This window comes from Vanellus vanellus (assembly GCF_965231255.1).
Source record: "Vanellus vanellus genome assembly, chromosome: 3".
Lineage (NCBI taxonomy): Eukaryota > Metazoa > Chordata > Aves > Charadriiformes > Charadriidae > Vanellus > Vanellus vanellus.
Window position 1 is genome coordinate 49,843,391 of NC_138907.1, and position 15,244 is coordinate 49,858,634.

At 36.4% G+C, this 15,244-nt stretch overlaps 1 protein-coding gene across 1 annotated transcript in view; it reads right to left on the reverse strand.

Annotated features, from left to right (window-relative positions):
- The window catches only part of AFDN (afadin, adherens junction formation factor), a gene marked incomplete at its 3' end in the record, with an annotated part of 130,818 nt that overhangs the window by 84,152 nt on the left and 31,422 nt on the right, over positions 1 to 15,244 (reverse strand). The window contains exons 2-6 of the mRNA XM_082481149.1: positions 9,041 to 9,236; positions 7,368 to 7,483; positions 5,710 to 5,873; positions 4,174 to 4,334; positions 3,004 to 3,161 (exon numbers count right to left, since the gene is read on the reverse strand). Coding sequence (XP_082337275.1) covers positions 3,004 to 3,161; positions 4,174 to 4,334; positions 5,710 to 5,873; positions 7,368 to 7,483; positions 9,041 to 9,236 — 795 coding nt within the window. The remainder of the gene's footprint in view (positions 1 to 3,003; positions 3,162 to 4,173; positions 4,335 to 5,709; positions 5,874 to 7,367; positions 7,484 to 9,040; positions 9,237 to 15,244) is intronic.

Consider the following 15,244-nt stretch of genomic DNA (forward strand, 5'->3'; position numbering starts at 1 on the left):
CAAGTCTGTTTCTTAAAAAAAAAAAACAAACCCAGAAGCTAATCACCATGAACTGCATGTTTTTGCTTGACATTATAAAAAGTTATTTATGGCTTATCCTTGAGTGAAAAATAAGAGCATGCTAAACCAAAAGTCTAATCAAGATTCTACTCTTAAGAGTTAACTGGTTTGCTGCATGCCTCAAGTCTTATGCCCTAAGTGAATATGCACAGGTAGCTTGGAAGACTGTCTAATTAATTTGACATCTTGAGAGAAGGGCAGTGAACCCTGCATTATTCAGCGAAACTCAAATCGAGCAAACTGAAACAAACAAAACGTATATTGGCACAAACTTGTATTTACTTCATTACACAGAAAAGCACTTTAGAAGTGGGTATAAAGGTACAGCCCAATACATGACAAACCATGGTATAAAAGCAAGCAACTAATAGGAAACTGTCATTTACAATAAAAGTCGTCAATGGTAAGTGTTAAGAAAAATTCTTACAATGTTCATCTTTCAACTGAAACTTCAGAAGTAAGTGAACTTTATTGCAGGTACTTATACAGCCTTATAAAGGTCTTGTCATATAACTTAAAATCCATCTTAACAGCTAAGTAAATGTCAACTGCTTAAGCCTTCTTAGAAGACACTTCACTTGCTACCCAAAGAAACAAAACATTTAAAAATCCCCACCAAAAGAAACTGAAGTTATACATTCTATTGTAAACGATTTAAAACCCAACAAAAAGTAAAGAATAGGAACATGTGCAAGATAGATTAGTCTTCCACAGAACATTGTAAAGTGTCAGAAGAACAGGGGCAAAAGCCCCACCAGGGGTAAAAAACAGCTATAAGACTTCAGTGTAAAGGAGTACCAATGGCCATGAGACCTTTTTAGCACTTGTGAGTTTCCAAAAAAGAAAACAGTGAAGAAAGACACATCAAGCTAAAGCTAGGATATTTCAATGTTTCAAACAAATAAGTAACTTTATAAAATATTTGGAAAAAACTAGATTTTAAAGTTAGGTTGAAAATACTCAACTTCATTAAAAAAGGAAGCATTATCATATTTAAAACCCAAGCCCTGCATCAGCAGAGGCACTAAGAAAGGCCAAGTAGATTTTAGCCAACTACTATGACTTACGGTGAGCAAAACAGTACGGTCTTCTACACTGAGAGGTATAAAAAAAAGATCTGCTATTTTTCAATGAGGACTACTCAGGTATTTCAAATGTAAACACAGGCATACAACTTATGTCAGTATAGAAACTTACTATATCAAGAAGATGTGCTGCTCAGAAAAGATGAAATATTTTCCAGAAGTACTTTCCAGAAAACTAATTTACATCAATTTGCTTCACAGCAAAGAATTTGTTAATCTTTCCCAAGATCAAAGCAATATTCCTCAGACTATTTTCTACATTAAACATCCCCACACAAGATCAGAGACCTGGGGAAGTGAGAGGGAACCACCACCACAACAGTGACTTGCAATAGTTTTCCTGGTAAGCGTGCAATCAGTTCAAATAATTCCCTAAAATATAATTAGTTCATTATACCCTCTAGCTCTGAACTAAACAGACTAATGCAAAATTATCTTCCACATTCAGTCACAACAGCTCCGCTGTAGCCCACAATTGTCTCAAACCAGCAGAAAAATGAGCATGTCGAGTCAGTAGCCTATTTAATAAGATCAGTGACTGAGAATCATTAATTTCATTTATGGAACCCACAATATGAAGATAATTGTCATAATTAAAACTACATATAGAAAATACTTTGCAGCCAAAACTTAGAATCAATTTTTAATATGCTGTGTCATAAAAAAAAACAAAACTTATTACTTACAAAATTATTCCCCTCTATAATAAAAACCTATGTAAAATTTTACTGAAGTAAAATTAACTTTCACAGTTGGGACCCCATTTTCAGGTTAATGAAAACAAGGATAAAACGTCTAGAACTTCATTAAAAACGTGTCGAGAACTAAGACAAAACTGTTGAAACAATAAAATTAAGACTAGTTCACTGTTACAAAACTACAAGAGCACTACCACCGTACAGTTTTCTTACTGCTCATTAGAATGATATTAGAGCAATGTGTTAATTCCCAGATAATTATACCACTAGAGGCTTTAAGTACAGCAAAAGTATACACTAAGTTTACTCAAAGATATCCTAAAAAACAAATTGGAAAGCAATTTTAAGACCAAACATATATCTACATCCTTTAGAGAAGCTAGAAAGTGCGGGGAACAGCAACTGTTTTTGAGTGGCACTTGAAGCATTAGAGAAGAGGAAGGGGAGGAGACTACAATATGATGAAACACAAACATTTTCCCCTTTCTTTCATCATTTTAAGGAGCAATAAATGCAAGTTTATTAGACAAATAATATCTGGAAATGTAATCAAAGATTGGACTCAAACAAGGACCAAATGTTTTCAAATCTCACTATTCTTCAGAAGGTGACATGGACACAAGTTTGTAACCTTTAATCATGGGACTGGCCATGGGACTTTTTGATAAAGCCATAGCTCTAAAAAACAGCAATTCTATACAATTCATTTAGAACTCCTAAAATAATCAAATTCTGAAAGTAAGCGTAAGTTTCACTTAAATGTTTAATCTTTTCTGATGTGTAATGAGGGTAAGCCACTGCTGAAAGGCGTAAGACAAGAGCATATTTAGGTATCCACAGGATTAACCATTAGTTTATACATCCGCGAACCATAAGCACACTTAGTGGTATAAAACCACAGTGCCAAATACAGAAATGCTACTTTCATTATTAGTGTTTTTCTATGTAGCAAGTAATAATTTAGTAAGGTTGAACGATTTAGGTTTTAAAAACAAAAACCTGACAAATCACTTCAGAATTCCCAAGATAAAAAAAAAAAAAAAAAAAAAAAGTCACAGAACTACCAGAGTCTTTCCACTTAGTTTTAAAGCTACTGCAAGGAACAAAATCAAATAAGCAGCTTGAGAAGACTGTGACTTAGTAACTTCAACTTCACTTACACGAGCAATACAATAATCCTTGGGATTTTCCTTCTCCAGACCATATTTTTCCAGTGCTTCAATAACTGCAAAGTCTGCAGTATCCGTAGTGGACAGCAGGATTGTCTTGTACGGTATATTTGGTTTTAAACTGTCTGCATAAATTCTCAGTGTCCCACCTTGGAAACAAAATTTAATTAACAATGCTAAAAAGACAGACATGCAGCCATTCATCATATTTCTAACAGAATCCAAGAATGAACCCCTTCATTAATTGTTTAGTCAATCCACTAATACAAGAAAAGTTACATAACATTCCTGAAACAAATTTGTCTCTCTCACTGGTTAAAAACCTCCAGTGATGCCTTCCTATTTCTCTAAGCAAGCCTTTTCCCCAGTGCTTCATTGTTCTTATTTACCTGAAGTTAAAATGAAACAGTGGCAACGACTGGATGAAGAACTGACCTTTCACAACTTGACAGCAAATTTGTGCTGACCTTCAAGAATCTCCCCTCTCTTTAAAAAGCCCATTTAAGATTTCCCTCAGATGATGTTTTCTACACCTCTTAACTCCTCCTTCACTCCTCTTCCATGGACAGAATATATCACTTGAGGTTTTATTAGCACTAACATTGCTTCAATCGTTCATTTAACGCTGATGTTTAAACAACCGCTATGATTTTTACCCCCTCCCCCAAGAATATGAAATACTTGACTGTTTATATTCACAAGATCTACCAGAACCCTTCATGTAGACCTGAACAATCGCTCCTTGCCATCTTCTATTTGTGCTACTAATTATATTTTTACATTCAGGTCATTCAGCTTGTTCTTAGCAAAATGAATGACATTTATTTCAGAAGACTTCCTCAGTTTGTCAGTTTAATAAGTCTAATTCTGTCCTTCCTTCTTTCTCAGTCTAGCACCATTAGCAAGACTGATGAACATATTCTCTCCCATCAATTTGCCCATCATTGAAAGCTTTGACTCGCACTCATCATAGGAAACACTCCTATGGAATCTTACCTCTACAAATCCTTCATTCAATTACATTATAAATTAGCCATAAAGTACAAAAAATATTGGAGAAAGCAGATGTTAAGTCAAATTTACAGGAGTCGCTGGCCTTACAAATACTCATTCTGTAAACAGTTTACTGTTTACAACTTAAGATTTCTTCTGGTTAAGTACCTGAGTCTGGTCTGCCATCAGAACTGCGAAATTCCTGCATTCTCTTCTCTAGTTTTTGCTGTCGCCGCCGTTTCATAACCACCTCAGGATTGGATATTGTGCGAGTAAAGCTGGTCTCAGGCATATCTTTGTAAACCTCAGCCGCAAGGCGAGAATTCTCACTGCCAAGTTAGTTTAAATAAAAAGAAAAAAATTGTCATTAATAGCTTAAAATATATACCTCATCACTTCATAAAGGATAAAAGGCAAGTAGAGACCGTAGACATAGATCAATAAAGTTATTCTAAGATTAACTTCACTTTTGCTAGGATTAACACTGTTCATATACCCATGCTCACCTGAAACAGACAACAACCAATTTAAGTATTGATAGTTGCTAGCTTCCAAAGGGGGGGGGGGGGGGGGGGGGGGGGGGCCCTCCTGCCTCTTTGGGCAAAAAGAAACCACCAAAAACCCAAACCAAAAAAACCCCAACCTCCACCCCCAAAAAGGCATTAAATAAACTTTACGTTATACCCCTAACTTTATTCTGATTTACAATATTGCAAATCATGTGGAAGCAGAGTTCACATGTGCTCGCAGCTCCTGCTTTTGGTAATGCACCTAAATACAATTCTATTTTAATTTTAAAAAATTAAGATCAAGCTAAGTCATGACACAGAATACTGTGAAGATCATGCTGACATCTGAAGAACATTGCAAACATATCCATGAAGAGCAGTACTAGATGTATAAAAAACAATCGTGAACTCGGGGGGGGGGGGGATAAAATATCAAGCTGAGCAGCTAAATCCTCTATTCTATGCCAAGCCATTGACTAATTTCTTTCATCTCTGAGAATCTGTTATCAATTAATAAGTTTTCATCATTAATTTTCTTTCTGAGTATGTTAAAAATCCACCATTAATGATTTCTTTTTCTGGTGTATTACATATGAAACCTACAGAATTTGGTACAGAGAGAAAGTTTAATTCAATCTAGACCTTTCTCAGCTTTCTAGTTCCAAATACTGTTATCCATGCCTGACTCTTGTGCTCCAGTTTTCTGTACATGGATTACTGCATGCCCTGCCCTGTCTCAATGAACAAGGCACAGCAGATTTGGGAGCAAGAGCTGAAGAACCTAGAAGACTGGCTACCGAAATAAGTCAGGTGGTAAGTCAAATGCAAACACTTACACATACTAATTTTTCTGACAAAAGACAGAACAATCAAACACAGGGAAGAGGAATAAACCCAGTCTAGAGTAAATGTTCAAAAATAAACACAGTACAGAAAGTCCATGTCACCAAGCATGTGTTAATTTCCATACAAGGACAAAGAGGTGGAAAAAAGCTTATTTCATGGTTTAGAAACAAAAGTTGCGGCAAAACATACATACAAACCACAGAAGTCGCCCTCACGTACTTTGGTTTATGATGATATTGCACCCAACTTACTTACCCCAACAACTACTTACTTTTGAAAGAAAGAACAACTTATTTGGTAGAGAGTAAGATGTAGGTTATATGAGCTGATCAAAGTTTAAAACACTTACATATCATCCCCATGAAGAAGTCTATCATCTTTATCTGATGCTTGTCGCAACGCCTCCTTTTCACGCCTCTTTTTTTCTTTTTTTTCTTTTTTTGAGAGAGTTCGTTTGAAATTCTGAATTACTCCCTCTTTTTCTTGTTTTTCAGGGCCATTACTCTGCGCCTTCTAAAAATAAATGAGTTGAAAACAACTTCTATCATTTTTATTCCAATGAAAAGTTAATATTGGTTTTAATTTTCCAGATAAATCTGATAAGACATAGGATCACTAACACAAGAACAACACTCCAGACAACCATACTGCATTACAGAGGAATGGGACTAATACTCCCTGGAATAAGACAGAAGGCAAAAATAATTTCATATTCCAGAGCAGGTATAAACTGAATGAGCACCTTGTACTCAAGAAAGCAAAGAAACTGCAGAATTTTACTGGAATAATGCCTACTATCTACTTGGCCTCCAAGATTAAATGAAGGCTGCAAAACAAATTTCTGCCTCCCAGTAAAAATACTTCACAAAACAACACTGCGTTTAATCTGTGTTGGAGCATCTGATAAGAATAAACTGCAGAAGGAAAAGCATCATAGAGGACATTTCCTCTGTGGTGTATTTTTTGGAGTTGTCCTTCCAGTGTTCTCCAATTTCTGCTCCTTGCACACACAAGATAACCTGTAATCTTAGGCTCATTTGCCTTCTGTAGAGAAAATAATAGAAGATGAGACAAAAGATGCAGATCTTTTTGCTTCTATTAGGAAGTGAAGAACACAAAGAAGGAAGACTGAAGATTGCTTAATTCAATGAATACGTATAACAACTCTGGTAGACATAGTGCAAGACATCATTAATTTTCCCTCCCCACCTCTAACATGGATGCATCCTGTAGTCAAAAGCATATAGTAAGTGTCCCTATAGTCAAAGCTCCTTGAAAATTAACAAGCTGTAATGCAAGAGCAAAAGAAATTTAGTGCTCAGCCCAAAATGAAAACCTTGTCTGAAGATAGCCCACACTGAACAGCATGTTTTCTGTAGCCATAAGCAAATTTAGATGTGATATATATAATCATATGACTTCAGGAGCCAAAGTGCGATCTAATTTAATGTTTAAATAGCTAACAAAGAAAAGCTTTTGTATAGCTGACGTTCACACATCAGCATTTGGAAGGAAAAAAAACCAACACAAAAACCACAACCAAAACCCCTCCCCGAAAGGAAATGGGCGCCCATCAGTTTTGTAAAGAAACAGAATGTTACTTCGGGAGGTAACAATTTTTAGTTATTTAACTCCCTCTGGCATCCCCTTTTAAAGGCTCTGCAAGAGGTAGGATCACCTCCTAGGTGTTTGGCCTTATATACTATTAGAGGAAATTTTTATTTCATCATGTTAGAACAAAGCAAGCTCGAAGCTCTCTGGGCATTACACACTGCAATACTAGACAGCTTCATAGATCAAAGCATCACAAGCCATCTGAAAGATCACAAAAATGCTGTGTTGTGAAGATGCATTTTAAGTATTTAAAAAGACTTGCTCCAGATACCAAAGGTCATTATTAGCAGTTGTTTTCAGGAATTAGAACAGTAAAATTGTGTTTTGCTGTATAAAGTCCCACACATATCAAAACTGCTGTTACCACTAGCACAGTCCTTCTTAAAGACTCACCTTTGGAGGAAGCGTATCATTTTCATTCTTGAGAACAAATCTTCCTTCTCGATCATCTTTGTTCCAGTTTAATTGCACAACAAGAGGCTTCTCATCTACATCTAATCTTCTTTCTTCTTCAAAAAAATGAAAAGCAGTAACAGTTACTTGGCCCCTCAAGAATAAAGATATTTAGAAACAAGTTATGCTCTTAAAAAAATAAAAAGTTTCCTGAACAGTATACATAAGTTGATGTTTCCTTGGTAAGTTTAGGGACAGAAAGCTTGGGGAGGTAGAAATTTATGTCCCCTTTCCAGCAACCAGCCTAAACGTATTCCCTCTATCTACATAAGCTAAAGGTCCACGTAGTCTTGCATACCTCCTTTGTCAGAACTGAAGTTTGGGAACACAAGATTATCACTTCGGAGGAGAAGTTATACCTACAGTTATACTGTTTCAAACTTTATAACTACGTGAGACTTCCAAATACTCATTTTCCTTATTTTAAATTTAACTAGTCTGATTGTGGTCCAAGAACTAGTATTCTGGAAAGACCGCAGAAAAATAAACCAGATTATGAAATAATAATAATAAAAAGAAATCCACTATGCACATATAATAGAAAAAAAAAATCAGTTAGTATATTTAGTGTATTATATCTATTTTAAGTATATGAAAAAAAAAAACTGAGAGAGTGGTTAATTAAACAAGAAACACTATCTTTCCTATTGAACAAGGTCTCGCTCTTACGATCCACGTTTTAGATATCAGGAACTCGCTCTGCAAAGGAAACCATTTGACTATAGATACAGTGCTAACAGATTTTTAAAGAAAACTAAAGCAGAAAAAACACAGACTATTCATTGCTTAATTAGTGATGACACATGCACTCTTCCCTAATCCTGTATAATTCACATCAAGTCATCATTCATACACCTTGAAAAGTGATGCATATCCCAGTAAATTAACATTCTTAATCTCATTTTAAAATATTTTCAGTCTTTCAAAAGATGAGTTTAAGGCAGTTAAATCACTTGTGTAAGCTTCCGAACTACAAAAAGAAAAAGCACAAGAAAAAGCTAGTTTGCCCTATTCTTGTCTCTACCACCACCACACACTACCACTTTCCAACCTGAAGCTTTCTACTGGGGTGGGAGACAAATGTTAGCAGCATCAAAAGGCTATTTAGATACCTAAATTCTTCACAGGTAACATGAAAGGATCTGTTTAAGAATACAGTGGCTTCAAACAATACTATGTTGAACTCCCCCCAATTTAGCAGTAAAGAACATGCATTATAAGGCTACCTATCAAAGGCCCACAACATCAAAGAACTGAGGATGTACTCTTTAAGTGCACCAATTTAGCACTCCTATTCTCTCATTATAAATTTAGTCTTTACCTACTAGTCCTAGAAATAGCAACTCTCTCACCAATGTCAACAAATTAACAGGATGTCAAGTACAGCATTTAATAGATCATAATCCAAATTTACATAAACTGCAGGCCAGATATGCGCACTTACATTCTGAAATACCACTTCCCCACATAACAATTAGTAGCAATGTACTTAGGAACAAAAACCTCAAGTCTTATGTGGTTCAGCAGCTGGGGGCAAACCTAAAGATATTTTGGCTAGGGGTGGATAGGAAGGCGGTGTGGATGCATGAAAGACTTTGTGAATAAATACTAACCTCCGCTGACATGCACCTCATAAAGCGAGTATTTAGGGGATGACAACATTCGCATGTCTGGTCGAAATTTCTCTGCAAGAGTTTCTATCACATCTTGAGTTGTGGCAGTACTAGAGACACGGATGCATTTTGTTGCAAAATTTCCAGCTGCTTTGTCTTGAAAGTAGAATCTCATTACTCCATGAAACTCCAAATCCTGTAAAGAAACAGAAATACAAATCTGAATGCTGGCTAGCAGTTATAAGGTTCATTATGAGTTCTTTTATTATTTATTAGTTACAAATATATTATGAAAATATCGCACTGGTTTTCAAAGTTTTCAGGACAGTATAACGTACTAACTAGGACACCATAAACTTGAAAAAAACAAGGATATTCTGTAAAAAGAATTTTTTTTTTTTTTTTTTTAAAACCCAGAAATGTGCCTTGAGACTGGTCTCAATATATTTTGTTACACAGAGCAGGCCTCTGTATCCCATGTCTGTAAGAGCGCAGGCTATATATGCTCGAGGAGCTGCAAAGTGTCTCAAAGAGAACAGCTTCCTTTCACAGCAGTCCTAAGCATCATCTTTTCTCTCCTCTTTCCCCCCCTTCATGCGCTACTCTGTCTTATATTGGCATCCATTTGTCCCAGAAACACCCTGTTCCGGAAGCTAAATCGTTTGATTTGTTTGTTGCATTTTGTATTTTCAGAAAGGTTTTGGTACTGCTCCCTAAACACTCTGGGAGGGAGAAAAGCTCCAGTACCAACACAAGCTGAAAGGGAGGGAAGAAAGGGACTGCAACCGTTAACCAGGTGGCTACACCACAGCTGCAACATTGATCTATTCAAACTAGTGTAAATTCACATCCTCAAATATTTTCCTTAGCCATCAAAGTCCTGTCCTCCGCTCCAGCCTACCAAACCACAGGAGGATACTGGCTGGTCACGCAACTCCATTACTGGTCTGATCACCAACTCCAAATTCAAATTTTAGTTCCCCAGCGGTCTCTGCCTGGCCAACTCTCGCCCCTCGCATAAATCCCAGCGCTCATGGGGCCCTGCACTCAGGGGGAATCAAGAAGATTCAAGTGCCCTAGTTGACATTGCCAAGTTTACTCTACAGTTTAATAATCATTGTTCCCGTCTTCACTTTTCAGAGGCTTTGAAATACATATACCCTCAGGTGTCAAGTGTAGATTTCATGCTCAGCACAGCCCTTTTCCAGTGCTACATCTGATCACACTAAACAGTTTCTTTTATGAAGTGATCATCTCACAGCCCCACGGCTTGTGGAAGGTTTGCTACTACTAATGTGTTGAAAGATAATTATTATTAAAGACTTTCCAAAATTTACTCCTCAAATTCTTTTGTTCTCTCATGCTTTTATTTTCTACTTTCCAGATTTTATATCCTTACAATTCTCCTCATTTGGATACTACTTCAGCTTTCTAATAACAATCTTTGCCTGATGTTCAGCCATGCTGCCTTCCCTTCACACCTCCCTTGATAGCTGGCATGCTTTTGGTCTGTACCTCCAGCATAGCATTTTTAATTCTCAGCAGGTGGTAAGTACTTTGCTACTACTTGCCTCTGAGCTTTAACAAGCTTCCCTAGTGCAGCTATGCTGTATTTCCAATCGAGTTGGAAAATTCTTCCGTTCGTGCAAGAAAATGAATCTACACATGTGATGATCTCTAGTATAGAATGCCTTCTCACAGTTAACGTTGTGAGCCACATCCCACACACTCTTTTGGACCTGTTTAAATGGTTGCCTCTTCTGTAAATACTCTTTAACCATGAGGCTTCACAAAGCAGCCACGACTATTTTTATAACCAAGTGGGTTTTGACCCACTTGTTTGGTGATTGCAAAAGAAGACAACACATGAGCTTTCTGCAGAAGCGTCATGAAGCATAATCATATCCCATTTATTTCCCTTTACACAGGATATTCCCTACCACCATTTCAAGGCACTGCTGAAGCAAGAATTAAGAGAGATAATATGCACACTGCAAATCTCTTGTCCGGAGTTAAGTATTATGTGAGATCCTACACACAGATAAGGTTCCATTTGATTTTTTTTTTTTTTTGAATGAGAGGAGACTACTGAGAACACATTCCACTGTCCATTAGACACACTTTTAATCCTATAGATATTATTAATTCTCTACAACAACATAGCAGTACTGGCAGAGATTCAAAAGCAAAGGAGTGCAACATAGATCCATTCAGAGAAGATCTAGAAAACAGTTCAAGAGGCTCTCTAAACTACCGGGGGGGCTAATATTATTATTAAAGTTTTATTGCTAAAACTTATTTCTACTTCCAGACACTAACAAAGCAGGTAGATGACAAAACTGCATTGTGAATACTCAAGATACAACACTAGTATAAAGTCAAGTTTTTCTTTTTAGAAAATAAAGTAATATGTTCCTCTGAGGAATTGTCAAGTTTTATTTCATTGCTTCGACAATCTGGATGTGAAAACGACAGAATGCACTGATCACTTGCTGCCGATTTCCCCCGATGGCAGCTTCTCATGTTGTGTCCCCACAGCCCACGTCCCCCCACCTCAATTTTCCCAAGTTTTCCATTAAAAAGACAGACTGCACAACTGCATCCCAAAGCTTTATCCCTTCCCAGTGTAAAGCTCTAGTTTAATGTTTCTTTTGCAGTAAGTTCCAAATTGTTCCTTTGGGCGTTGCTAGAGTATAACTGTACTTAAATAAAAGTGACATGAAAGTCTGGTTTCACATTTCAAAAACTTAGGAAAGTAGATGACAAAAGGGAAAAAAAAAACACCACAACAAAAAAAGCACAACACCCCTGCTCCCCCCATTCTTCATCATTATTATATATCACATGTGTATGTGTGTGTGTATATACATATGTATGTGTGTATGGATATATAGGTGGAGGTATATATGTGTATATCTATCTATATCTACATCCAGTTCAAGACATATTTAACTTTCTGGCCACTTTGCAGATCAATAACAAAACACACACAGAGACCAATGCCACCACCCACATCAACACAACAAGGTAGGCTTCACACTTAAATTTCCACTCGCCACTCTAACTCTGCATTAAAGCCTTTATTTTTGAGAGGTACATTTCATCATCAAACTCGCTCACTTCTAAATTTCTTTGTCAAGTCTGCCAGGTAGGTTCACTGCAGTTTATGACATGGACTTATATCAAGAAAAGAGGCTAAAGAATAAAAATCACTTGCCCTAAATCAAACAGATATGCAAATATCTGTTAACATTACCTAGCATACACTTTTAAGTGGAGAGATCTCCCCAAAACATTTACAAGTCTCTTAATACTATATTTCTCTAAAGACCAGAACTGCCATTTATAAATTACCAAAAAGAAGTAAAAATGTTTTCTGGTTTTCAAAAGTGACTAATTACATAAGCATATGAAAGCTCTTTTAAGTTCCTCTCGGGAGCTTATATGCATCATAAGCAATTTCAGCTTTCTCATCTAATCACATTAGATATTTTATGTAACTGCTGTGCAAGTCCATGGCTCCTTAGGAAGGACTGTGAGGATACAGAACAGTCTTCGGCTACAAGAGTACAGTCAATTTTCACAAAATTGTAACTCTGATCATCTAGACTGCAAAATATACTTTTTAAAGCACCTAGCTAGCAAAAGTCATCTCTTTTTAAGCATTTCAAATAATAAATACCGTTTTCTTTAAATACAAAACCTAATTATTCTTTTTATCACTATCAGAAGAACTTACAGCAGTTTCCAAAAGTATATTCTACTCAAAAGCAAGTTCCAACTTACACAATAAAAAATTAGCAGTTAACCATTGTTTCTTGGTTTGACAAACAGAAGTAAGTTGTATCACCTCATTAGACACACAAAAAGAAGTTATAAAAGTGCTTCAGCTACTTAGTTATAACAATTTGCATAAAGTCAACAACAGGCAGTAACTGCTTCAAAACCAACAGGTTAAATGTTTCAAAAGTATGTCTTTAGAAAAAGAAAATATGAACACACTAAAGCATCAGAATGGCACACTTGAAACAACTTTCACAATAGCAAAGGACTTCAAATTCTACAAAATCTCGTCAAAAGCTCTGATGAAACATTCTTAGAAAACATCTACATGCTCAATGCTATCGCCCTCCTCTGACATCCTCCTCGATGACCTCAGACCATCATCAACTGAAAAAGAGCACTACAAAAGCAGGAAGCAAACAAACTTTAATACATAACAGGGTCTCACAGATCACTTAAGTCACATTTAAAACTGAACATGTGACATACAGGTTTTCAAATCAGAGATCATCAAAAGTTTTCAGTGAAGCTTCAAAGTGATTCCTGTTTCTCAAAATGGGTTGATCTTTAAATCTAGCTCCCAGTTACTTACTATCAAGTAGGTATTTCTGATTTAAAGCAGTAACCAGTAATAAGATAAACACTCATTCGAAGTTATGTTATACAGAAATGCAAGCAAGTAGGAGAGGCAGCAAAGCACATCTCAAGCTTCTGTCTCCAATTACAGAGGCTGGTTACACACACATACGAAGTGTTAACAGTTATGGAAGACTTAGGTATTTAATACTTCAGTTATTTGAAAATCCCCACAGAAAAATAGCTTCTTTTTTTTTCCCAATCATCCCACTCTTTTTGCACAAAGAGAACACAGTCAAGAAGGAATATGAAAAACAAGTAGAAAGAGATAATGCTGTAAGTGAGGTATGGAAAAAATCTGCAACGTGACACAATGGGATTTATAGCAGGGAAACCTGGACTTCCTGAAGAATCAGAGAGGCTTTTGCAAACAAAGCAGTTATATTCAGGAGCAGTAATCCATAGCCATGCTCACATATGAGAAAGGAAACCCCTCCTGTAAAGTGTCAGAGGAGGCAATGAGGGAGTATTACCCCAGTATGTAGGACACAGCAATGAAAGATCAGGATCACTATTCCCACAAGCCAAGCAAAGAATACTTAAACTACTACCCCACCAATATCAATCACAAAGCAATATAGACTTCAATAATTAAGCATATTACACACTATCCATTTTGTAAACTATTCAATCTCTTGAGCAGTACAGAATATACAAGTTTCCCTATGGAAATCCTCATCTGTCACCCCTCCAAGACCCCATCTTTGATCTCCTTTAGCCACATTGATAATACTGTTTGCCTTGCAAGTAGCATTCTGCATGACTGCATCTAGAAAATACCAAAAACCAGCACTGAGAACGTCACATCTTTCTTCCTGCCCCATTCAAATTCTATGGGCAAAAACCTACAGAAGACTAACTCCTAACTAAGCTGTGATTATTATTCAGGTACACATACTTGTTGCTCAGGAGTTTTGCTAAGAGAATATAAATCACAGAAAAAAAAAAAAATCCACAATGCAACAGTTAGAATTAAAGCAAATACAAGTTAGTTTCAAACTAATTCAGGTCACAAGATTGATATAACAGGTCAGCACAACCACAGTATTATCACTGTAGGATATTCTGAAATGACATGAGGGTCAAGTTTCTAGCATACATTCCCAGGAGTGAATTCTCAACTTGAAACGAAAGGATAGACAATATTTTCATACACAGACTCTACAGCCAACTATCAAAATGGAATTCCAAATAGCCTTTGGAAAAAAAAAGAAAACAAAAAACTGTTAACTGTTATAAACTGTTTTCCATGTAGTGCAGAAAAGCAATGTACTTGCTAAGCTACAGTCTTTCAGAGACCTTCAAAAAGCACAGATCAAGACTAATGAAAGAATACCCTAAATGGTTCCAAGAGAAGAGAGGAAGAACAAAACAGACGAAAAAACAGCTCCTATAAAAATAATTTCCCTCAGCTTTATTTCCTCTTCCAAAACTTTGACACCTGGATCAACAATGACTTTCCACTACAGGATGACTCATTCTGTCACAACAATTTACACACACCATAATGTTCACAGAAGCAGGACCAGCAACTGAGCCTTCTATCAGAGAGAATTGTCAATAACCCACAACACAAGGTGCATAACTAAATTAAATCCCCTCTTTATTTTCCTGAAGAAAACCACATCTTAGGAACCAGCCTCACTACAATATGAAACAAAGCCTCAAGATCAAAAACCAAGAGGTACTACAAACATGTAATGCAATGAAGTCAATGCAAACCCCACTGCAGTATATGACAAATGCTACACAACTAAAATTTTGAACTAAGGCCAAAATTCATGT